The following is a 23,926-nucleotide window of genomic DNA, read 5'->3' as shown; positions in this document are numbered from 1 at the left end:
GGGCTTCCAGGCTGGGGCTGGTGGGACTCAGGCCAGGAGCCAGAACGGGCAAGAGGCACCGCTGGTCAGACATGGCCATGGGCAGGGGTGGGGTGGGGTGGGCGGATCGGCTGCAAAGGGGGAGCCAGCCTGCTGGAGGTGAGGGACGAGCGGGCTGGGGGTCTGGGAGGAGTGAGGGTACGGCCAAGGAAGATGGTCAGGGTCTACTCAGGCACTTAGGACACAGGAGGACTCTGCAGCCACCGGAATCAGAGCAAAAATTAATGACGTCTCCATCCCGGAGTAAAGTGGAGTTGTGGCACCATGACACCAAACCCTCCGCAACAGGGCTCCGAGGCCCCTTCCACTGTGAGGGGCTTCTCTGTCCCCAGCCCTGGAATCTGGTGACCCTGGGCTCCTTTGGAAGGCACTGTGGAAGAGACGGCTGCCAGTTCTGAGGCCAGAGGTCAGGGGCCACGGTGGGGCTCCTCTCTGAGAAAGAACCCCATTGCAATGTCCAAGTCAGGCCCCGGACTGTGCATGAGGCCACCCTCCAGCACCCTGGGTGGGGGCCAAGGAGCCCAGTGCCCCCTGCTGACCAGAGACCGTGAGCAGCCTGGCGGAGACCCGCAGACCTGCTGGCTCAGAGCAGCGGCCAGCGTGTGCCTTGGCGGTAACGGCTGTCCAGTAGGGCGTGACACCTGCAGCGCACGGGCCTCCGCACAGCGCACCTTGGTAAGAGAAGCGGGGACACAGAGGCTCAGCGGGTACCTGAGGCAGGATGGTGATGCGGAACGCTCTGCTGGAGTTCTCGGCCCTCAGGTAGATGGAGATTTTAGGGAAGTAGGACCAAGGCGTTTCGGAATTCACCCAGCATGCCAGCTGGGCCCCGGTCCAGAACCCGGCAGAGAATTCTGGAATCTAGACAAAACAAGATCCCGTGAGAAGCAGGGACCAGTCTGGCGCATCAACAGGAAAGAGCGCCTGGCTTGCCTGGTCCCCTCGCCAGACGCCCACGGACATAAACAGTTTCGTGTGGACACGGTGGCGGAGGCTTCCGCCTCCTGGAAGGTGACCATGAACACTGCTCAGACACGCGGAGCACCGAGCTCACGCCGCGTGGTGATGGCGATGCTGGCCTTCCTCCCCCGCCGGGAGGCTTTCGAGCCCTTCACCTCGCAGACAGGCAGGGAGAGCAGAGAGGAGCCACATCTCGCCCCAGGCCCCACAGCGGTGGGCAGCGGCCCTCTAGAAGAGAGATCCTATTGCCCTCGAGGCCCTTTTGGGCGTCACCGCCCTCTGGATTCCATGACCCCAGCCAGGACTCTGCTCTTCTGGAGTCTCGCAGTCCTCCTCCAGATTCTGGCTCAGGTGCTACCTGTGGGCAAGGCCTCCTGATTCCCCACGGGGCGCCTGTGGCAAGCACGGCCCACCTCTCCTGCAGGCCCTCCTCTGGGGCCTTAGCGCCCCACACTTCCTGGTGTGGTCACTTCTGTTTCCAGCACCAGAGCCTAAGTCCTCCCAGGACAGAGGTCTGCTTGTCCCCACGTTGTCTGGACGCCTACACACGGATGAGACTCAGGAAACGTGGCTGGGGCAGGGCATGAATGGAACCCAGGGACATAAACAGGGCCACCAGCTCCTGGCCCACTGTGCCTCCCACTGTGAGCGGCAGAGCTGCACCCACCTGCTGCGGACCCTGCAGGCTCCTCACACCTGTGTGTCTCCCGGCAACATTGCTGAGCAGCCTCCGCAGCCACCCTCCTCCACCGCCCACCCCTGAGGCAGGGCAAAGCACACCTGGTGTGTGTCCTGCAGGTCACCCGCACAGTATCTCCCTGGGGCAGACCCAGGAGGGAACAAGAGGGAGGGAGGAGGGATGTCTGTCCAGGGAGCTGAGCATGAGCGTTGGGTAGTGGACACAGCCCAGGAGGGCAGCGGGCGGGGGCCACAGCTGGAGCCCTCCCGGCTCAGGGATGGAGAGTTTAGGGACCAAGGTGAGCTCGTGTGGGGCACCCCATACGGCCGGTGGGGTCCCTTCTGGATACAGACCCTGCAAACACTAACTCAATGTCCCACCAGAAGGATCCAAGCCCAGGGACAGAGTCCAGTGTTTTCGCCCCTTGAGCTCTCTGAACCCAGTCTCTCCTCACCTAGGGAGGAAACCAAGGCAGGACAGCCGGAAACAAGGACCTCGCCGGCGGAGGAACGGGCTCGATGGACCGCTCACGCCAAGACAGACAACGCACCCTGGTGGAGTTTCCTCGCCCAAGGCAAACAAGCTGCCCACACTTCTCCTTCCTGATTGGCGCAGAATGAAGTCAGAGGGTAATTTTAGACAGAGCAAGCAGATGTCCTCACTCACTCCTGCTCCCCAGGTCAGGGACTGCCGGACACCTGTATGCGCTCAGGGGGCTCCTGCCTTCTACCCGCAGAGCCAGGCAGTCGGATGCCACCGCGCCACACGCCGACCCTTCCAACTCAGCCCTGGGACACGGGCAAACCTGGACCGTTCAGAAGACCAAGTCTGAAGAGCCCATGGTAAACCCGCGGAGTGTGCTTTTGCTGTCTAAGAAACGGGTCCGCCGCTCCTCATCTCAAGGTTGGTCTGGTGTTCCACAGGCACCCCGACTTCACGGCACTGAAATCCTGACTTAGCGTTTTGGATTCAGTCGATGCCGAGCGAGCCGTGGACGGCCCTGGTCTCCACTGCGGCTGCCCGGCGGCCCTCCCCCGTGAGTCCACCCGAGGCCCTGCGCCCTCCCTTGCCGTTTCCCTCCGTGGCCGCGGACCTGCTTCTGCTCTTCCCACGCAGCTTCGGCTCAGGACAACTGGAGTCCCTCTTGCCCCACGTGTCTGCTACAAGCTGCAACAAAGTGACACTCAAGCATCTTCTTGGACTGGCAGGACACCAGACCCACACTGGCCCCCTGGCTTTGCGTAGGAAAGGCTTATTTTTGGTGATCTTGCAGAGATGGCCTCAAGTGCACAGATGCCAGGTAAACACCAAGTAATAAGAGGGGTCCCAACAAATTGCAGCAGTGCCATCGCTGAGTGTCACCAGAGCTCTCCTTACCGAGTGCCGACCATGCACCAGACTGGGGCATTTCCCCCGGATCCCTCAACGACCTCAGAGAGGGGGGAACGGGGGCCCCTAGAGGGCAGCTCTCTCCAGGCACCCAGCCACCAAGTGGACACCACTGGGTTCCACCTGACCCCAAAGCTATGTTCTGCCCAGGGCTTTTGCACATGCTGTGTTGTCCTGACTGACCAGAAAGACAGGGGGACACTGAAAGTTCAGCAGCCAGGTCCCAACAGCCATGATTTTAACTGTCCTTCTGAGCATGGTCATGAAATAATGATCAGTTTGGCCAATAGACCTTTCTCGTCTGTGCAACAAAATCATTCCTTCCACAGACGCAGGAGAGAAGTCACACAACTTGGACGAAGGCCAGAGGCGGGGTGTTCCAGCCCAACGCGTTCTGATTTAAAGGCCGTGCATTCATCCTCCTCACGAGTCACTTGAACTCGCAGTCGCGCACAGAGTGAAGCACTCCGGCCGACCACAGCTGTGTCTACAGCGCAGGTCCCGGGCCACCCGCCACAGAGCTGCCTGGTGCCTGCCTCCAAGTGACGGTGTGGCGTTTGTGCCGATGCTGGGCACAACCCAGTCCTGTGGAAGCCTGGGCGTACAAGGTCACGCACACGTGATACTTAATAACGAGAGGAAACCACCAGGTCCGGTTCACCTGCTGGTGCCCTGTGCTTTTTAGGGCTGCTTTGGAGCTCACCCCTTCCCCAGGTCGTAAACGGCAAGCTTGCTGTAGAACCGAGGCTGGCCGACAGCAGGACCGCCTCCCAGGGCGCGAGCCCTCCGCCCCTGACTGCCCTGTGCCGCCAGGCTCCTCTAAGCACGTGCCACCACATGGGCACAGCCGTGGCATGGCCCAGCCAGGCATCTCTGACTGCTCCGTCCTCCAGTGACGGGACTGCAGTCACATCGCCAATCCTTCCCACCTCAGGTTTAAAAGGTATCCACCACCTTTTAAAGAAGTACCGAGCAGAACTGCACATTAGAGCCGACTGCTGAGGTTAAGAGGAAGGTGTTATTCGCTGGGTAGCATCAGAAAGCAAGACTGTGAGCCCTATAATAATAGTCTTAAAAGTCTACCCCTGAACACCCTCAGAGCACACAGAGCAAGACCCTGGAGACTCTACCACAGTGCTGCTCCGGGCGTGTGACCACCACCCAGGGCTCCGGAAGATTCACGAGCATATCGAGACTCACCAGGGACGTGCGGGCCACGGCCTCCACCACCGCGTCGAACACCTTCTGGGGCAGGCGCAGCAACGTGGTGCCGCTGTCCACGATGGCCTTGTCTGCGTTATACTAGACGGGTGGGGGGAGAGGGCTTCGCGTCAGTGCACACTCACGCCAGCATGGCGCACCTGCCACTCAGAGCTGCCCCGAGCCCTCACCAAGGACCCCCACCCCAGGACAGAGGGAAGACCGTCTCACGCGAGAGGCTGACATGGTTTATTAAAGCCACCTCTACACACTGTACCACGTCGACCTCCCACCACCCGACTAGTGGAGGATAGCTTCCCAATGGCTGCCCGTGTGTGTCTGAGAGGAAACTGGACAGCGTGCGTGCGCATACGCACACACACACAGCATTGCCAGCCCTGTCCCCACCTGTCACATTCTTGATGAGAAAGGGGGTCAGTGGGCCAACCACAGACCAGCCACTGCATCCACTTGGACACAACAGTTTAAGGGAAGCTGCTTGGGGAGAGGAGCAGTCATGGCCAATCTGAACCCCCTACTTTTAAGGCAAGCTCGTGATTCCCTTGGCCAAATATACCAATGAAGTCAAAAGGAAATGAACTGGAGGAGGGAAGAATTTTAAGAAAATGAAACATACCAACTTGTTAATATTATGTTCAAACACGCCTATTTTCAGTTTAAAAAACTAATGTGAAATTCAACTCAACCTGCTCATAAAACTATGTATTTGTGTTCTTGTATGAAGAGTAAATACGTGACAGCCCCCTAGGAAGCCAGAGCCCAGAATCACCCAGGTGCCCTTGCTTGCTCTTTTGAGGGAGGGGTGGCATGTAGGGCAGGCAGGAAAGAACACAGGGCCTAGGAATCCCACCTGGAGACACGTGCTGTGCGCATGCACGCGCGCGCACACACACACACACACACACACACACACACACACACACACGGGGAGCTGGCGCTGCATCTCGAGGCCCCGCGTTTGATTCCATCAGCGGATTGTTAAATGTGGTAGTGCCAGTGCCGTCAACACGGATTTGGGGCTGCAACACTTCACAGCCAAAGAGACCCAGGGGCGTCAGCCTTGGTTTCCGGGTGTCTGCTTGTGAGCACTCATGGTGGAGGGTGGTGAAGGGCAGGGAGCCTGGAGGGCAGGAGCACAGGGACCCACCCGGTCATCACGGGCCATTCTGAAAAGGCGGAGAAGGCCGAGGCTCCTCAGTCACAGTGCTCGTGACGTCGCATGTGCCCCGAGAGAAGCCCGGGAGCAGTGAGGGGGACGAGGCAGTGAGCAGGAGACCCGGCCTCACACTGTGCGAGACTCTGGGCCGGCCACACCTGCCTCCTGCGTCTGCACAGGGTGGATCCAGCCGATGGCTGTTATTGTTCGTGTTTGCTGAATTCTTGTCCCCTCTGTCCCCCATACTGATACAAATCTTCTTATTTTATCCTCCACAGTGGAGGCCAGGGATCCTCCGGCCAGGTCACTCACTGCCCGCCTTATGCTAACTTTGCCCCATTAAGCCAGGGGGTCTTGGGGTTAGAATTCATGGATTAAACTTATCCACAAAGGCCCAGTATCTTTGCACACAAGGGTCCCCTGACTATCCTGTGACACACAAGCCTTCTGACATCCTGTGCTGGCTCCAGCTTGCCACGCATGGGCCCAGACAAGCACAGCAGTGGTGGGTGCTCACCTCTGTACAGTCCAGGTTAAGGCTCTGGCCTCCAATTTCCAATTTCAGAATTTCTATCTGATAATACCACTCCTCCTTTATGGGGGTATACCAGATGTCTCCTTTATACAAACTGGGTTCGATTCCACCCAGGACCTGGGGAGAAAGGTTATGGTGTAAGAGGAAACAGACAACGGCTTCCACAAAGAAGCACTCGCTCATGGGCAAATGCTCGAGAGTTAAACAGGGAACGTTTGGGACCACGACTCCAGGGCCAGCCAGTGCCACATCCTGGTGTGATCAAGACCCCGCAGTGGTGTCCTTATCTAAGGGAAGCACACAGGACTCCAGCTTCTGTTGAGACCTCCATCCCAAACAGATGCAATAAAATGCCTAGCGGCCCCGACAGAGGGCTTTGAGTACCCTGGAAGGCAGGGATCAGGGAAGCAGAGCACAGAGCTTCCCCGTCACAGCGGCACCCTGCAAGGGTTAGGCCACCCTGTCCCCTGGGAGCGGGGAATGGAGCACTGGGAAGCAGGGCACAGTGGTACACACCCGTAATCCCAGCCACTCGGGAGGCTGAGACAGGGGAATCACAAGTTCAAGACCAACCTCGACAACTTAGTGAGACCCTGTCTCAAAATAAAAAATAAAAAGGAGGGGAGCTGGGCTGCAGCTCAGTGGTAGAGCAGCCCTGCGTTTAACCCTCAGTACCAAGAAAGAAAAGAGAAAGAGAGGAGAGAAGGGGAGGGGGAGGAGAGAAAAGACAAGACGGGAGTATTGGGGGCAGAGCAGGTGGACCATCAGCAGGGACAGTGGCTGGGACTGCGGCTGGGCATGGCTCTCAGGGTCGGGCAGAGGGACTGGCCAGCTCTCCCTGAGAGGGCCCTCCTTGTGCATCTTGTCCCTCTGCCTTAGAGGTCTGGGGCAGGGTTCCCCAAGGGAAGCTCCGGCCACAAGGTATCTGCGGTCGGTGGCCTGGATTGCGTTTCCACGCTAAGCGCCTGCTGCACGTGCCGAGTGCAGATGTCCCTTCTCCTGGGGGTGCACAGAGCCCACCCACAGCCGAGCCCCGCTGCCACAGCCCCTCTCTTCCTCCTTGCCCTTCCCCACTCCCTGAAAGCCGAATGCTTTCAAAGGGCGATAAAGACAGAGTGAATGGGATCCGGAGAAGATGTTTCAGATGGTGGCATGATCGGGGGGTTAAGAGTAATACCCGGGCTTATCCATTTTTAAAGGTTCTATAATTAGGATCATCGAAATGTTATGGTGCCTGTGTGTCTAACATTTCTCCTCCGGATTTCAATAAAGCTGAAACCACCCCATCAATTTGTGATTTTTTTCATCCCTTTAAGACTAAAAGATACCCACAAGACTACCTCCGTTGGTACCAGATCCGGCTACTGGCAGTCCCGCCCCACACATCTGCATGGAGAAGATGTTGGGGATCTTTGCTTGTGTCACCAGGGAATCGAAGAAGGTCTTCAGAGAGCTTGATGGCTGAGGAGGGCGAGAAGAAGGACAAGAGCTTCCTGAGTCATGGCGGAGACGAGGTGACCTGCGGAGGCACCACGCACCGTCCCCGGTTTTCTGGGTCTTTCAACTTAGAGTCTTCCCGCTGAGCCACGAACCGGCTTGTGGTGAGGTGCAGGAACCCCAGCAGCGCGGCTCCGGTGCGGAGCTCGCCTTTGGAAGGGCGCCGTCGTGAAAGGAGGCGGTGCTTCCAGGAGCGGGGCAGACGCTCCTGGGCAGGCTCGAGGGGGCGAGGGACAGCAAGGGAGGGGGTCAGAGGAGAGTGGGGGCCTGACCTCACACCCTGCAGGGTGCCAGGGACGTGTCTCCAGGGGCTACCGCTGCTCTAGAGCTTGCTCACCACCCAGCTGCAGCCCCACATCAAGGGGCTGGTGACCGGCCCACCAGGACAGCGAGGCCCTGGCCCCAGGGCCTGCAGGGCACCTGGGCCCTGTCAGCGGGACTCTGCCGTCTTTAGGAAAGTGTCAATAAAGGATCAGTGAAAAAAACAAAACAAAACAAAACAAAACAAAACAAAACAAAAAAAAGGATCAGTGAGCCCCTGAGTTGAAAAGGCCGGTGACCCAGGGGAAGGGGAGTGAAACTGGCCAACTATGCGCACGCCCGAGTAGGTGCCCATGAAACCCGCTTCTGGGGAAGGACGGGCAGCCAGGAGAAAGGGCCAAAACCAGAGCCTGGTGAGTCCCTGACAGACTGCAGCAGCCTGCCTGCTCTGTGCGGCCCCCGCTCGTGGCTGCAGGTGCAGAAGACACCCCATTCCTGCAGAAGGCCTCAACGGGAAGAGGGAGGGGTTCCCTGCAAACAGCTCCAAGTGGGGCGAGCCGGGGCGCAGGCAGCCATGGAGGAAGGCACTGACGAGATGCTTGAGTTCAGACAACAGGGAGCATCTAGGTAAGCCGGTCGGGGGTGGCGGGGTCAGCTTTAATGCCAACACAGCAATGAACTGCAGAGGCAGAGGCTGGAGGCGTCCTCTGACCCCTGCGGTCACTCCTGAGGAAGGGTGACTTAGCGAGTGAGGACTGAGATCACCACGCTGGAGGAGCGAGCTCAGTACCAGCAAGCTACGCCTCTGCTGGCTCACTCACCCGCATCTGGCCACCAGCTTGCTACCTGCAGTAGAGTTACATGTCCAAACACGGTTTTTAGGTCACGGGGGGACATGCAGCCTCTGCGGGAGGGTGGGGTCTGGCTGCCTTCCCAAGAGGCAGCAGGGCACACGACACCACCTGGGACTCAGGCCTGGCTCCGCCCTGCCAACCAGGGTTGCCTTTGCTTCCTGTCCGATAGCCATCAGCTGCCAGACCTGTTTGGGACCTAAGTGGGACAGTGCACGCAGTCAAGGCTCTGCTATCATTCTGCTGAGCCACTTTCCACTCCAACCGGACCTCAGGATTCAAAAACCAGGCACCGCTCAGGATCAACCCCAAGGGAGCCTCGTCCAGTCGGTGCGCAGCAGGACCCCGCATTGTAAGCAGCCCTGTGGTGGTCATGACGCACAGCCTTGGTGGGGACACCTGGGGCTGGCCAGGGACACCACACACAGTGACCTCCCCTGAGTGCTTGACACCCTGTTCCAGAAACACTGGACGCCTGGCTGGGAGCACGGTGCTGGTCCTTCCACTTGGTCCAGTCCCTACAGATCCTATTACCGGCTCCTCCAACTTGGGGAACATGAAGCCAATTGTTAGTCATCTCAGAATTTCATAGATGAAGAGATCAAAGGTCATGTGGGGAGTCTGAATAGCCCCCCAAGACCCCAAAGTAGTTTGTTGTCACAGAAGTTTCATGCTCTATTAATTACAGATAATTGAAATTTACTCTATCGTCTTTAAAATAATTAGCATAAAATCAATCATGCTCACACCTTTCATTTCCAAACAGCCACATAAAGATGAGATTTCTGCCCAAGGTCACACTGTCAGTGAAATTGGATTTTCGGAGGTTTTTTTTTTTTAATTACTTTTTTAGATGTTGATAGACCTTTATTTTATTCTTTTACTTTTATGCAGTGCTGAGGATCGAACCCAGTGCCTCACACATGCTAGGCAAGCGCTCCACCACTGAGCCACAATCCCAGTCCCAAAATTGGATTTACTAAGTTTCTACCACTCTGCAGATCTGTAAGTTCACCCAGGCTGCTGAGGACAAAGGGCTGCGGGCTGCTTGTAGAGAGGGCGAGCTGTGTGCTGAGTGAAGGGCCGGCCTCTCTGACCCCGTCCCCACATGAAGAGGCCACAGCCTTACTAGGTATGTGTCACAGGCCACTGACAGCTTGTGATGGTCTCAGCCCCGTGCCTGACAGGCGCCCGGAAAGTTAGCCTTTCTCCTTCGGAAGCCAGGGGTTGGCCCTCCACCTATGTACTCCCACCACACACCACTTTCTAATAAACTTGAACTGGAGTAAATGTTTCCACACGATGGGCAAACTGGCCTTCCTTTCTGGACCATCATGGGACCACAGGATCTGTTGCCAGAGCCACTGCACCCCCTTCTCCAACGCTGAACTCTGCCTCAAAGTCCAAGGCTGCACCAAGAAGCCAGGTGTAGGGCCCAAGGCCAGCACTACAAGAGGGACCCGTCTGCTTTTCTCAAGTCCAGGCAAACCTGCCTGCCAGACTCTGAGAGCCCAGGGCACACCCCTGGAATCGAATCCAGATTGTTCTGGCAACACTTCCTCCTGGAAATGCACCTTCCTATCTCCCTCTTCTGCACACCATTATTTCTTTGGGGTTGGCCCCAAGTTCAAATATTTGCAGAACATCCAATGCTATCCTGCACCATGCTGAGAAGACCATGATGCTACTGAGAGCGAGGCCCACGGCCTTCCTGGCTCACATTGAGGGGCTGGCCATCCCCAGGGCACCTCTGCCTGTTCCTGTTCCAACTGTGTCCTTGGAGGTTCATGACAGGACAGGAACATGATGCTTTCAGCTCAGGAAGGGCACCTCCACCTGCTGGTGTCCCAAGACCACCCACAAGCCCCATCTTCACGTGCATGTGTGAACTAAATACACACGGGTTTTCTTTTAATCCTGTTCTAGTAGAAACTCCTGGAAAAAACCTCCATAATCAACACAATTCAGATTCTGCTAACATGTTTTAGCAACAGAACTAAAAGAATCAAAACAAAAACAGAAAAGCTAATGCTATCTTTAAATCCTGCAGGAAGGTCCCGCCGAGAAGTGTCCCCACTGCCTTTAATTGTACAAGTGCTCGGAACTGTGCGTGAGCGCTGGTCTGCTTCAACCGTGGATCCTCGCGGGGTGTCTTCAGGGGCAGCCTCACCTCTTAGCCCTGAATGGCTGGTTTTCAGAGCCTCATCCCTCATTTATTAACTTAAGTAAATGACTGGAATCCCTGGATTTGCCTCACCTTGGCCAGGGTGGCATAAGCAAGTCCAAGAATTCCATTCCATTTGATCCCAGGCAGAAAGAAATTCTCCGACTTGAAGATAGTGGCAATGTTGACGAGGAATGAACTGTTGAAGCCCTTTGGGATGGTGACCACGTCCTCCCCCACGAAGCCAGTCCAGCTCCCCTGTGTGTACTTCACAGTGACGTCGAAGCCCTTGAATCGATAGGTGCTGGACCTGCAGAAGGAAAAGAAAAGTCCGTTGAATTCTGCGCACAGAGCCAGGTTCCCTGACCCACAGAGGCAGAAGGGTGGTCACCATGGACAGGACAGCTGTCCCCATCACAGCCTGCTGTGAGCAGCTCCTCACGACCAACAGTGCCAGCACTGACAAGGTGACCCTTTTCCCAGATACGATCACTCGCATGCCGACAGGGTTGCTGTGCCGCAGGAAGGGCGGGTCTGGATTATCCTGAAACTCTCAAGTATACTTCTGTCCTCACACCCACCCACGGATAGGGGCCTCGCTCCACCACTTCAGCCTCCAAGGAACACGACCAGATCTGGACATCTGCCTGGCTCTCTGGCTTTGCAGGCACACGCTGCTGCTCTGTGACACAAGGGTTTGGAAGCCCAGAAGAAGGCTTTACCAGCTCTTCCAGTAGGTATTGAGCTCAGATTCATAATATGACCCATGTGACAAAGTCCAAGCCCCTCCCTCCCCGAAGCCCAGGTCCTTCCTCCTCAGAACCAGCACTGGTCCCAAAGTCACAGGTCCTTCTCAAAGCTCTCCCGATGCTTCAAAGCTGATTCCACTCATATCTAAATGCTGGCATGACCCAGAACCTGGGGCTCATCTGATCCCAAGGACCACAGTTACTGACAGAATAACATGAACAAGGGAAGGCGATGGACCAGGCAGATGGCAATCCCATCCTCTTCAGAATCATCCAATGAGGGCAGACCTAGGCATGTGAGTACATAGCATTTCAGGTAGAAGGAGAGTCAACTGGAGCTACTGTGGGGAAGAAGCAAGACGGCGGGAAAGCAAGCGACTCCTGGTGAGAGAGGCCTCTCAGACAGCAGGACAAGGAGTCCTGTAGCTCTCTGAGGAGGCGAGGAGAAAACAGCAGGTGTCAGAGTCCTGGGGGTCCATCCCTATAGTCCTTGTGTCCATGTGATTCTGAACACTCTCAGGCTACAGGAAGGGACCTAAGGAACTTCTCTAGGCAGACATCTGGGCATTCAAACCAGAAAATGACCAGGTTCCTAAGAAAGTGTCAGATCACCAAATCAGCAACTTTGGAGGGCTCTTGTGCCTGCAGTTCCATTCCACTCTGCTCCAACAGGAAGTCTGCACAGCAGCAACACAAGCTAACACGTCTCTGTTGTAGGAACGAACACAGTCTTGTTTGGAGTCAGGGAAGAAGTTAAGTCAGAGATGACATAATTCTGTATTTATGTATATTTATTTATTTTTTATATAAAAATGCTGGCATTTTATATTATTTATATATTTCATAAACTATACAAATATCAGCCAATTTAATTTGTTAATGGCACTTCTGAGAATCTGACTCTGAGGAAATACTCAGGAACAGATATGGTCATTATGTTTTATTTATAAGAGCAAAACAGGTGGAAACAAACCAAGTGCCTAGTAAAAAGGAAACAGTTCAATAAATTATGGTACGTCTGTAAGATAGATTATTATGCAGGAACGTAAACACGGTATTTCCTAAGAAATTTTAAGTATCGGAAAAATTAAGTTAAAAGAAAACTTTGTTCCTGTGGTAAAATATTCAAAACTACTTATCACAGTCAATTATTAGCAGTGGCCGCCCCTGGGTCGTAGGGTTTGATGGAGAGATTAACCCATCCTGGTGGTTTAATCGTGCTGTAACTTCTGTATATGTGAGTTTTATAATCAGGAAAAAATGCTATTTAAAAAAAATGTCTGGCAAACAAATTTCAGTGAAGTTTAATTTATTCTCACTTTTATGACGGAGAATAAACTAAGCAGGGTGTTGAATTTTAATATCAGTTTACCATTTGCGTTTCCTCCACTGTGGTCCTAAAGTAAGAGAAATACTGAGTGAATGTTTTGTACACACGCCTCCTGAGAAGGGGCAGGCACAGAGACAAAAGAGTGCGAGCAGCAGAGCCCAGCACCCTGAGCCCCCACTGTACCACCAGAAGTCACCAAGTATAGTGTAGTGGGACCTTTGGGGCGAGAGTATCTGAGGATGGGTGGAATGCCAAATTTCAGGGTCAGTGCAAATTCAGATGGACCTGGCACACAGGAGGGCATGCACACATTTATGTTCAATGCCAAGAAAAACACTGAATTATTCAGTCCCTTTTGACACTTTGAGGTCATTCCTCAAGTTCAGAAAAACCACTGCTAACATTTTGAAATGCTTGGAGCATGTGGTTTAGAAAGGCGTCAGCACACTTTCTCCACGAAGAGCCAAGAAATGAGTGTTACGGGCCCTGCACATCACATGATCTCTGTCACGACTACTCAGCTCTGCACCTGTAACGTGGAAGCAGTCACACAATCTGAGGAAACGGGTGTGTGGCTGTGTGCCAATAAAACTTTATTTATATTTATAAACACATCAGCTGGTCAGATTGGGCCAGTAGTTACAGTGTGTCAACCCCCGGGCTAGCACCTTAGTTATCTTCCCCAAACAGGCTCAAGGGCCCTTTTGAAAAGGTGTTCTGTTTTTACTGCCTCTAGTCTGTGACCAACTCCTTGGAATAGGAACCTGAGCCAGTCTGGACATTAGTTATTAGGCATGTCTTTTATAGTTTCCTGTCCAGATTGCTGACCCCTTACACTGTTCTGGATATTTCAGTGTCATTTGCAGAGAGGGGGTGACAGTCGGTTACAGTGCCTGGGTTCAGGTACAAGTTCAACCACTTGTAAGCTGCATGACCTGGGCCAACTCATTCAACCTCTCTGTGCTTCATCTTCTTCAACCGATCCATGGGGACCTAGTATCAGACCTCCTGGTGTTCATTATGCCCATATGAGACCTCGTGGGGTTAATTATGTGGGGTTAATTATGTTATTAAGACCATGAAGCATTTACAACAAAACCCCAGAACATGACAGGGACGTAACAGAAATAGCTGCTATTATTTTAATTATCTAATCACTTGCTGCCTTCTCCAATCTATGAGCTACTATTAGAAAATTCAAGATTTTTTTCTACAACATGTTCCTACAGAGCTACTAATACTGAGGACCCAAGCCATCTCATTCCAAGCTCCACCGCCCCATGGAAAGGGGCAGCCCTTGACGTAAGGAGGGCGGGGCAGTGGTGGAGCGTGCAACCCCCCGAGCAACAGGCTCCTCACGGGGAGCCCTCTGTGCTGTGCACCAGTGCTGTCCAACAGAACCTGCGGTAGTGACAGTGACGTTCGGCACTGCTGCTGCCCAACAAGGCAGCCACACGTGACTACTGAATCTTGAAATGTGACTGAAGAACCGAGCCTTTGTTTCACTGAACATTAATGAATTTAAGCGTAAATGGTTACATGGGGCCACTGGCTGCCCTTACAGAAACAATTCAAGGCGCTGTGAGAAAGAAAATTGATTCTAAGCCCTTCTCTCTGGGTTTCTTTTACTAAACCTCAAAGAGCGGAGCCCTGAAGAGGAATCATAAGCAGCTCTATGGATTATTAGCATAGGGTTTCCAGAACTTTAAATTAAACAAAAAGTTCTTCCACCTTTATTTTCTAACATATCTTTTAGCACTGAATAGCCAACTGCTCTGTACATTAATTAAATACACTCGGAGAGAACCCCGGGTGGGCTTCTCATTCGTAACGTCCATTCCGGGTGCTCAGAGACGACCCTCTGCTGGGGATGTGGGTGACAGCGAAAAGTCCAGTCACAGCAACAGAAGCACTTTGAATCCAACTCAGAAGACATTCTGCCTCTAATAAGAGAGCCCAGGGGATGCAGGATTAAAATGCAAATCAAAGAGGAGACGGGAGCTGTAGAGCAGCTTATTGTTTTAAATGAAGCCCACCAGTGTTTCCAGAAAACACAGAAGCTGCAAGGGCAGATTCAAGAGAGCTGAGACCTTGGGTGGGCTCTGGGTCTCCTGAGCCAGGAAATGCCCAGCCTCCCCTGGGGTTCTCCTGTCCTTTGCAGGGCTGGAATCCACCTATGGGCTGGGTGACCTGGCCCAGATGATCGATGTCCCGCCCACTCTTCTGTAAGTCTGGAAGTTAACAGAACTAACAGATGAAGCCCCGGAGGCCCAGCACAGCTCAGTGAGCCTGCCCGGCCTAGTGATTCTTTAACAGCCTCAACAGTGCCGAATACTCATGGGGCCTCTAACAGAGCTGGTCCCCTCCTGGGAAGGACAACAGCAGGCATAAGAAAATACCTAAATAATCAGGCAAACAGATTTGTCACCGTTACAAGGAAAGGCATTTGATCTGTGTCCAGTCTGCCCTCGCAGAGACGTCACCAGGGGGGTCTTCTATTCCCACTTACAGGCATTAGTCACAGAAAACAGTTGGCTCCTTGCTGTACCTTCTCTATGGGCTTTGCCAGATGCAGTGCAGGAATCAGGAAATTTTAATGGGACTATACACTTCATTTCCTAACTAGATCAGCAGAGGATCTAGGGGTGCACATACTACCTTCCCCTCAAACCAGTGGGTCAGGGGCTATTTTACTGGCTGAAAAATACATTAAAAAAAAAAAAAGAAACACATGATCTTTCCCCCGACTGTATGGTAATTCACCGGAGCATTCATGACCATAAAAGAGAACTTCTCACAGAGACTCGCTGTGCCAATGACTCACAGCAGCCCAGCACCTCATTCCATAAATCAAAGCCCTCCTGCCAAAAGCACCAAGCCAAACCTCCTATTACGGTACAGGGCTTCAGGAAACATTCAACCTGAATGCCCAGGGACTGCGGACTTGAATCAGAGGCTCGAACCCAACCAGAAACCCGATTACAGCCAAGATCAGAGGCCTAAGCACACACCGAAAGATCACGGCACAGGGAGCCACGTTTCAGAAAAAGTCCTGTGTCAGACACGGAGAAGGGAAGAGAATGCTCGCTCTGCTCCCACCGTGGAAGGGTTGAAAGTGTGCCTTAGGCCCAGGCCAAAGTCAGGGCAATGCACCAGACACACTAGCACGATACGAAGTCCATCAAGAGAAAAAACGGGGATCTTAAAATAATGCATCTGTGTCGGCCACAGGCCGCATGTCCAGAAGCTTGGAAAAGGCCTAGGAAAAGAGAAAGTAAGGTTAACTCGAATCCCAGAAGGGACCGACCTGCAAGGCTGGCATGGGTCAGGCATGTGGCCCAGGGCACAGCACCCATCAAAGATCACAAGCGCGGTGCTTCCTGTCTGACTCCAGAGCCCTGCTGAGCAGTGGTCTCCTGAAAAGAGGCAGGACCAGGGGGCTAGGCCGGACACGGTGCTGCTTTACATGCAGCAAACTCAGCAGGACCCGCCCAGCAGGCAGTGGTGGGATGAAACTGACCACTGAGGGCAGCCTGGGGCTCTCCCTGGACATGGTGTCTTCTTATTTCTCTTTATTTACTCACAGAAGGAGAAGCAGATCAGAAAGTGGGGTGGTCGGGGAGCTGGCAGTGAGGCCTTAGTCTCCCGCAGGGTGAGCAGGCCTGGCCGTTCAGGGAACTGTGCGCCCACGAGTTTGCAGGGGCAGACGGGTCAGAGAAGCCCGTTCTTTGAGTTTGGCAAAGGGACCACCTGCCACCTGAACACAAAGCTGGCTGTGTGCACAAAGTCCACTTTGGCCAGCCGACAGGGAGGTCAGAAAGACCTGGTCTCCTGGGCCTGCGGAGAACTGCAGCTCCTCCCAACAGCGAGCACAGCAGGGCCCACGGGCAGGACGCGAGGTTGTGCTGTTGATTGATTAATCGTGGCGCACATCAAGGGACGGTGTGCGGTTTGGCAGTGGTGACTGTCATTTACCCCTGGGTGTTTCGACCATGGCAACGGCACGGGGCCTGGGTGGAGAGGCCCATTTGACGTCTGTGGAACCGGCAACCGGCAGCTGCCAGAGGACCCCAGGTACCTGTGGGCTAGCGGTAACTGCCACGGTGCAAAATCTGCAGGTTTAAACCCAGAAGTACTGGGCACACCACCTTGACCTGGCTCTCCTCTCTCTGCTGTGACTTAGGTAACAGATGTGTGATAAGCAACGAAATCACTTGGGATGTGAACCTCCCGCCTCTGTGTCCTGAGCACCCCACCCCCAGGGGAGCCTGAGTCAATGTGCAGAACAGACCAGAACCTGCTGCAGAACCACACAGGAGTAGACGGCTTTGTCACCCAGAGAGCGGTTCTCCGTGGGGAAGGCACCGTCCCCTGGGGAGAGCGGTGGAATCTCTGGGGGCACTTATGGCCACTGGTGGGCCAGCACCAGGTGCACTGGCTATCCTAGAAGCCCTTGTCCCCTCCCACTCCACGTTCTGAGCCCCTCTGGGTATGCCCTGGATGGGAACTCACCTGAGCCCAGGATGTGTCTCCCATCACATAACACTGAATATTTTCTATGTGGGTTTAACAGAAATTGGATATTAATTGCTGTGTAAATAAGGTGACAGGTGATACTTTTTTTCTTTGAACTTTACCAGGATTCTTCACCATTTAAGAAACAATGTCAGCAACCCAAGTCGTGCTGTGAGTCTGAGTCCTACTCAGTCCTCCCTGGTCAGTCTATATTGGAAGCAGAACAGCCACAGTGAGACGCACACAACCTCCAGCCCCCCGCCAGGGCCTCCTAGTGTGGTGGAGCAGAGGTCACACCAAGGTATGATTACCTTACTACACATCCCTTTCCTTTCCTTCCACCCGTACGGGCTAAGTATCCTTTATTTGAAAAGAGTTTCAGATTTGGGTTTTTCTGATTTTGGAATATTCACATATTCACAATGCAACACTCTCAGGAACGGAGCTCAAGATGAAAGCAAAGCTCATTTGTTTCCTCCGCACCTTGTGCACGCAGCCTGAGTGTCACTTTGCAGTATTTCTGGTGCCCCTGACTTGACCACCACCTGTCGCCTGAGGCCAGGAGTGGCGTGTCCACCACTTGCACGGAGTCAGTGCTCAGGAAGTTGTGGATTTCGGAGCAGTCCAGATTTCTGGACCAGGGGCGCTCCACCGGTGGTGCCCACGGGCCATCAGAATCACCCGTGGGTCAGCCTGCAGCTCGCGGTTGCTTCATTCTGGGAGGGCACTGTCAGGAGGAGGCCGTGGGGCTGAAGGCCGGTCCAGAAGCCGGCAGGTGGGCAGGCTCCTGCCTCCTTGACCTCCCGGGCCATGTGGATAAACGGGAGGTTTGGACCAAGCTGCTGTCCTGTCCCACCACCAGGCCACCCAGAGTGAGCTCTTTGGGGGCAGAGGACATGGATGAACCTGCAGCCTGAATGGGAAAGGGCGGTGTGACCCCTCCTGCACCCTGGGCAACCCACCCACTTCTGCACCGTTTGCGGGGGCAGCAGCAGCTTCTGGCACATACTGATCTTGGTCTTGAAGCCGTCCCGGGCCAGCGCTACCCTGGAATGCCAACGATGGCATCGTACAACACAGGGTGTCACATACTACACTCTCAGGTCCTTGTGGGAGGGGCCACTGCCTGGTTCTGTGGCTCTGTGAGGCTCCACGTGCCCTGGCCACTGCTCCCCTGTCCAGCAAGCAGCTGCAGCTGGACAGAAGGACGCCACGTCATTCCTGCACCAAGTGGAGTCGCAGGGCAGCCCACGCAGCACCGTCCTGGGTGCACGTCCTCTGCCACTTCTTCCTACACCCAAGTCTTGCTTTATTCAACTGCTGAGTCTCCAGAAGCCCTGCACCCAGCCAGAGCTCTGCTGGGGAGTCCTGGGCCCTGCACTGGGCACAGCTTGCTCTTCTAGAGACCTCCACTCTTCTCTCCAGCTCTTCTCACCCATAGCTGCTTGTGTGGAGCCCCTTAGTGCTTAGTGCTTAGTGCTTAGGCCATGTGCTTTGTGCTCAGTACCCTGGCTCTTTACCAAATGAGCCACTGACTTCTTTCCCCACACGCCTCTGGCACAGCGATAGTCCTGTGAACCTGTGAGCCGTACCCTAACCCTCCTGAACAAGGGGGCAACATGGAGGTGGCTCTGGTGTACCTCTGCCCTGCCAGGAATGCCACCTCTCACACGGCGCTCCCGGCCCTCGCCTCCCCGACACACACGGAGGCCCCACAGCTCCTGCAACTCCTGTGTGACTGTGAAGCCTTTTCACGAGAACATGTATAAGGTGACTCTCCTGTGACTGCAAGGAGGCCGTTTAAGGGGAGCTCTGCAAAATACCCACATGTACATGTATCTACATGTGTACATGCACACATATGCTCAGGCACAGAAACAGACATGAGCACAAAGACACATATGTGTGTGTGCACATACATATATACATACACACATACCCCTCTGAAGGTGACTCAGCCCTCTGGCTGGTTTGTTCCAGTATATTCTAAATGCCAATTCATGTGCCCCACCCAGCCCGCCCCGCTCTGGACCCATCGCTTACCTTTCCGCGTCAAAGTAGGAGTCTATGTAGGAATGTGGGGCACCTGCCACGGCGAAGTTACTGCTTCCAGTGTCGACGAGGATCTGTAGCTTTTATTTTTTTAAGGAGACAAAATGGAAAGTATCATAAGGCAAAAAGCTTGTGCTGATCGGGGGAAGCTGCGGTAAAACTGAAATCGGAACCGTCCTGGAGAAGCTGCGGCAGAGCGGGCGCGGTGGCCCTGCCTGGGGCACACAGCCTTAGCAACAGCGCGCTCAACAGCTGGCTCCCCTCCTCAGCCGCCGGCACTTGCTAACAAGGCGAGCCCCCAGCAGCCCCCAGCAGCCCCCTGCCCCAGCTCTGCCCTGGTTCCCTTCCCAAATCTCTCTGGGAAAGCCAGAGCTGACGTGGCCTTGCCTCCTCAGGAGCCTCTTGCTGGCAGCTGGGGCCCCTCACCCCCTGCAGAGTACCTGGGGACACCTGCCACAGTCCTTCTGTAGCTTGACTACGGAAAAAATTTTGTACAATAAAAACTCAAGATCTGAAATGCTTGGTGAGGGCTGGCGTGGTACGACCCAAACCAAGATGCAGCAACTTCCGTTATCCCCGAAAGGTCCCTGGGCACCCCTTCCCCAGAAGCCACCAGGCTCTGACTTCTATTACCATAGAATGGCTTCGGGGCTCTTGAACATGCTGTGAGGCCACGCTCTGGTGCCAGGTCTGCCCCCAAGCCCAGCTCTTCTCTCCCGGAGTCTCACAGGGGATATGAATCCACCATCCTCTTCCCTTTTAGGGCTGAGGGACATCCCTCCACACGCACGGCAGCGTCTGCTTCTCTAGATGGAGGTCTGGCTCTTTCCCGTTTGGGGTTGTTATAAATGAGGCGGCCGTGGACGTCCCTGTCTTTTATGGACGGAGGCTTCCATTTCTCTTGGGTAAATGCCCAGGACTGAAACCTACTGGGTCACAGGGTCAAGATACCTTTCTAGTGTTTTCTAAATAACTGCGGAGCAGCCCTCCAGCACAGAGGTACCGAGACACACTCCCGTGGCGCCGTGCCAGGCTCCACTTGGCTCATTCGCTTGTATCTTCCCCCAAACGTGTTGTTGTTGGCCTTTCATTTTTACCACACCAGGGAGAAGGTGGCATCTCGCTGAGGCGCCCTGCACCTCCCCAGGGACCAATGCCACCGAGCTACTGCCTGTCCACAGTTTGACCCGTGCTCCCGAGTCAACCATGGCATGGAGGGGAGGAGGTGTGTGCTGCCCGTCTTTGTGTGCCCAGCACCATGCCAAGTCCAGGCACATGGCGGGCTGTTCAGAGAACGAGCACCGTCTCTGGAAATACAGAATAGGTAGAGAGACCCCCGAAGGCTGAACATCAAGTGTAAAAGCTAGAGATGAGGAAATGAGAACAGGCAAACTTTGATCTAGCATCATCTCATTGACAGGCTGCTGCCTTGGCCCATGCCCTCAGTTTTGCCAAGTCCAGCACTTTCTATCCCCCTCTTACTCCACCTAGAAGCAGAATTTGGCTCAGTTTCAACCCCTTCTCCTGGAAATCCTCCTTCCCTTAGGACTCTGGAACACCAACCTTCCGAATATTCCTCCTGCTTCTCTGGCTCCCCACTGGCCCTGCTGCCCAGGGTTCAGCACAGCGTGGCTTCTGCCCTCTAGACTCACGCCCTCATGTCTGCCAATGCCTTCCCTCGCCTGTGACCCCCAAGCTCACGTCCACTCCATTCCTGACCCCTGGACTCCAGGTTCCACCTGCCCAACAACTGCATAGGTATTTCACAGCCTTCTGGTGTTGAAACCCTAACCTCACACTGTGAGTGGATGCTGTCGGGAAACAGTTAAGATGACATCCGTAGGGTGGCCCACACAGTGTGACTGCAGGGAGGAGAAAGCCCAGGGAAGACAGAAACAAGCAGGAGATGCCCGTGACCACCGAGGCAGGGGTCAGAGCTGCAGAGCCCAGAGCACAAGGTCCCACAGCCACCACCAGTTGAGGAGGCAGGGCAGGCTTCAGAGGGAAGGAGGTCCACAGGAGCACCAGAGAGCTGCATTCACGGATGTCCCTTGGTGTCTGGGGGATTGCTTCCAGGACCCCTGCAGGTACCAAACTCCAAGGAAGCTCAGGTCCTATATACTATGTGACAGAGTATCTGCATATAACCCACAAATCCTCCCATTCTAAATGCAGAATAAATGACTTATTAGACTACTTATAATACCAACATGATGTGAATGTCATGCAAAGAGTCGTTAAACTGTACTGTTTAGGGAACAATGACAAAAACATGTACAGAGGGCTGGGAATGTAGCACAGTTGACAGAGTGCCTGCCTCACATGCACAAGGCCCCAGGTTCAATCCCCAGCACAAAAAAAAAAAAAAAAAAAGTGCACAGATTTGGTACAATTTTGTAATCATTTCCATCCATGGTGGTTTGAATCCTTGGATGCAGAGCCTAGAGATGCAAAGGGCTGAACTGAACTTGGAGTCTACTGGAGAGGAACTGGGGAATGCTGAGAAATTATCGTATATATTAAATCATTAATAACAGGTTAAAACAAGAGGGTAAGCTGGGCCTCATGGCGCATGCCTATGATCCCAATGGCCTAGGTGGCTGAGGCAGGAGGATCACAAGTTCAAGGCCAGACTTAGCAACTTAACAAGGCCCTAGGCAACTTAGTAAGACCCTGTCTCAAAATAAAAAATGAAAAGGGTCAGGGATGTGGCTCGGTGGTTTAAACACCCTGGCTTCCATCCCCAGCACCAGACAAGGATAAAACAAGAACGCGTGAAGGAGACCCACCTGCGCACCAGTCTCACTGAACCAATCCCTCCTATGGGGCCAGCTGCCCTTTTCTTCCTGCTCCTAGACACTATATCGTCCAAGGCTCACCTCCAGGCACACCAGACGCGCTGTGCAGTTGTTGGTTAATCCCTTCGTCTTCTAAGAGATGGTCTGACCCATGTCCATGCAACCACACACATTTTTCTTAACCCTATCATTTCCTGTGTTTCATTTCTGTTTTAATGTTTCTTACTTTATGTTTTTAAATCTTTACTTTGGAATTCCCTGGTTTTTAAGGATTCTTGTAGTTTGCAAGCTTTATATCCATTTTAACTTGTGTTGGTTGTCTTACACCTTTACCGGCCGCCTCTAACCTCTTCTCTGAATTTCACGACTTAGAATGTATCTGTGGGCTCCCCACTCTGAAATCTGACAAAATGTGCACCCTTCTCAAGCTTGGTGATGGTGTGGGGGGGTATCATAAGACAGGGAGGGACGGAGAAGTGGGGATTACGCGTTGCTTTGAATTCTGTGTAGGTCTCTTCATAATTTCACATCGTGCATTGGAGCATCCTGCTCTTACCTATCTGCCTGTGTTTTCACCCCTCGCCGGTCCGTCTGTCTGTGTCGTCTTCCTTGGCTGTCCTGGATCACTGTGGGTCTCTGCCCAGGAGCCTTTCCAGGGCTTACGCTGCTTTTGCACACTCAAGGTCTGCTTGTGATAACCAGCCTTCCCCCCAGCTGCTCAGGGGTCACCTGCTGTCGCAGGCCCATGCTGGCTCCCCCAGGTCCCTAGAGGGAGCTTCTGCTGGGTATCCCAAGTCCCCTGTCAAGATGGCCATCTCCAGTCCCTTCCTGTTCTGGATGCTGCACCAGGGTTTGCCTGGGCTCTACGAGCCCGAGTCGGGTGTTCCCCTTAACACTTTATTTATAAGTCTCTCAACATCAAGTGCTTGTGGGAAATCCGAGGCCTGCCCTATTCCTCCTCATTACGAGTGGCTTTCTTTTTCTCCCTGGATGCCTGGAGATTTTTCCTTGGCTTCTAAGTTGCAGTTTTGTGCATCGTCTTCATGCTGGTTGGCTGGTTCAACTTTCCTGGGCAGCGGGACCAACTTCCGCACTGCTTTTCTGGGGCTGCAAATCACCCTGGCCTGGGTGTCACAAGACAATACGTGCTTAAGCTCTCAAGGTTCTGGAGGTGAGACGTCAGCAGGGCAGAGAGCCCCAGAAAGACTCTACGGCAGCGTCCTTCCTGCCTCTTCCAGCTTCCAGCAGAGACCAGCAGGCCTCGGTTTCCCGCTCACTCTGTGCTGACAGGTGCCGTGACCTGACGTGAGCACCTGTCAGCTGGCCACACTGCCATCTTCCAGGGGTGCCTGTCTCTGAGCCTCCTCACTGCCTGCAGAGCTGGCTTCCACAACACCTTTGTAGCCAGCTTCGGGGTGACTCGGGAGCTGAGGCCACGTGTGGGGTCTGGGTGGAAGTGTGAGGCCTGGGGTCTTAGCCATTAGAATGGGTTCCAAAGCACACCCTGTCCAGGGCCAAGGCTGCAGCTGCCCAGCGGGCACCAGCTGGAGCTGCCGTGGACTGACACACACACGTCACATGGCCTGTCTCCTCACTCTCTCCACGTCAAGTGGAGGCAAGATGAGCTCTGAAGGTGCTCAGGAGAAGGGGTAAGGGAGGGAAAAGGCTGAGAGAGGAAAGCAGAGCCCGAGCCGCTCAGGATTTCTTCCTGGGGCAAATCAGGGAGTTCT

At 54.2% G+C, this 23,926-nt stretch overlaps 1 protein-coding gene across 4 annotated transcripts in view; it reads right to left on the bottom strand.

Annotated features, from left to right (window-relative positions):
• Positions 1-23,926, bottom strand: part of Bace2 (beta-secretase 2) — a 90,973-nt gene that overhangs the window by 34,866 nt on the left and 32,181 nt on the right. For all 4 annotated transcript variants that reach the window (XR_007110217.1, XM_047564321.1, XM_047564322.1 and 1 more), the window contains exons 2-7: positions 19,390-19,478; positions 10,846-11,062; positions 7,312-7,440; positions 5,962-6,096; positions 4,268-4,369; positions 751-900 (exon numbers count right to left, since the gene is read on the bottom strand). Coding sequence is in view for 3 of the 4 variants with exons in the window: in XM_047564321.1 (XP_047420277.1) it covers positions 751-900; positions 4,268-4,369; positions 5,962-6,096; positions 7,312-7,440; positions 10,846-11,062; positions 19,390-19,478 (822 nt within the window). In the remaining variant the exon portion in view is untranslated. The remainder of the gene's footprint in view (positions 1-750; positions 901-4,267; positions 4,370-5,961; positions 6,097-7,311; positions 7,441-10,845; positions 11,063-19,389; positions 19,479-23,926) is intronic.

The sequence above is a fragment of the Sciurus carolinensis genome, chromosome 9 (genome assembly GCF_902686445.1).
Source record: "Sciurus carolinensis chromosome 9, mSciCar1.2, whole genome shotgun sequence".
NCBI lineage: Eukaryota > Metazoa > Chordata > Mammalia > Rodentia > Sciuridae > Sciurus > Sciurus carolinensis.
This window is presented reverse-complemented; position numbering and strand designations above follow the sequence as displayed.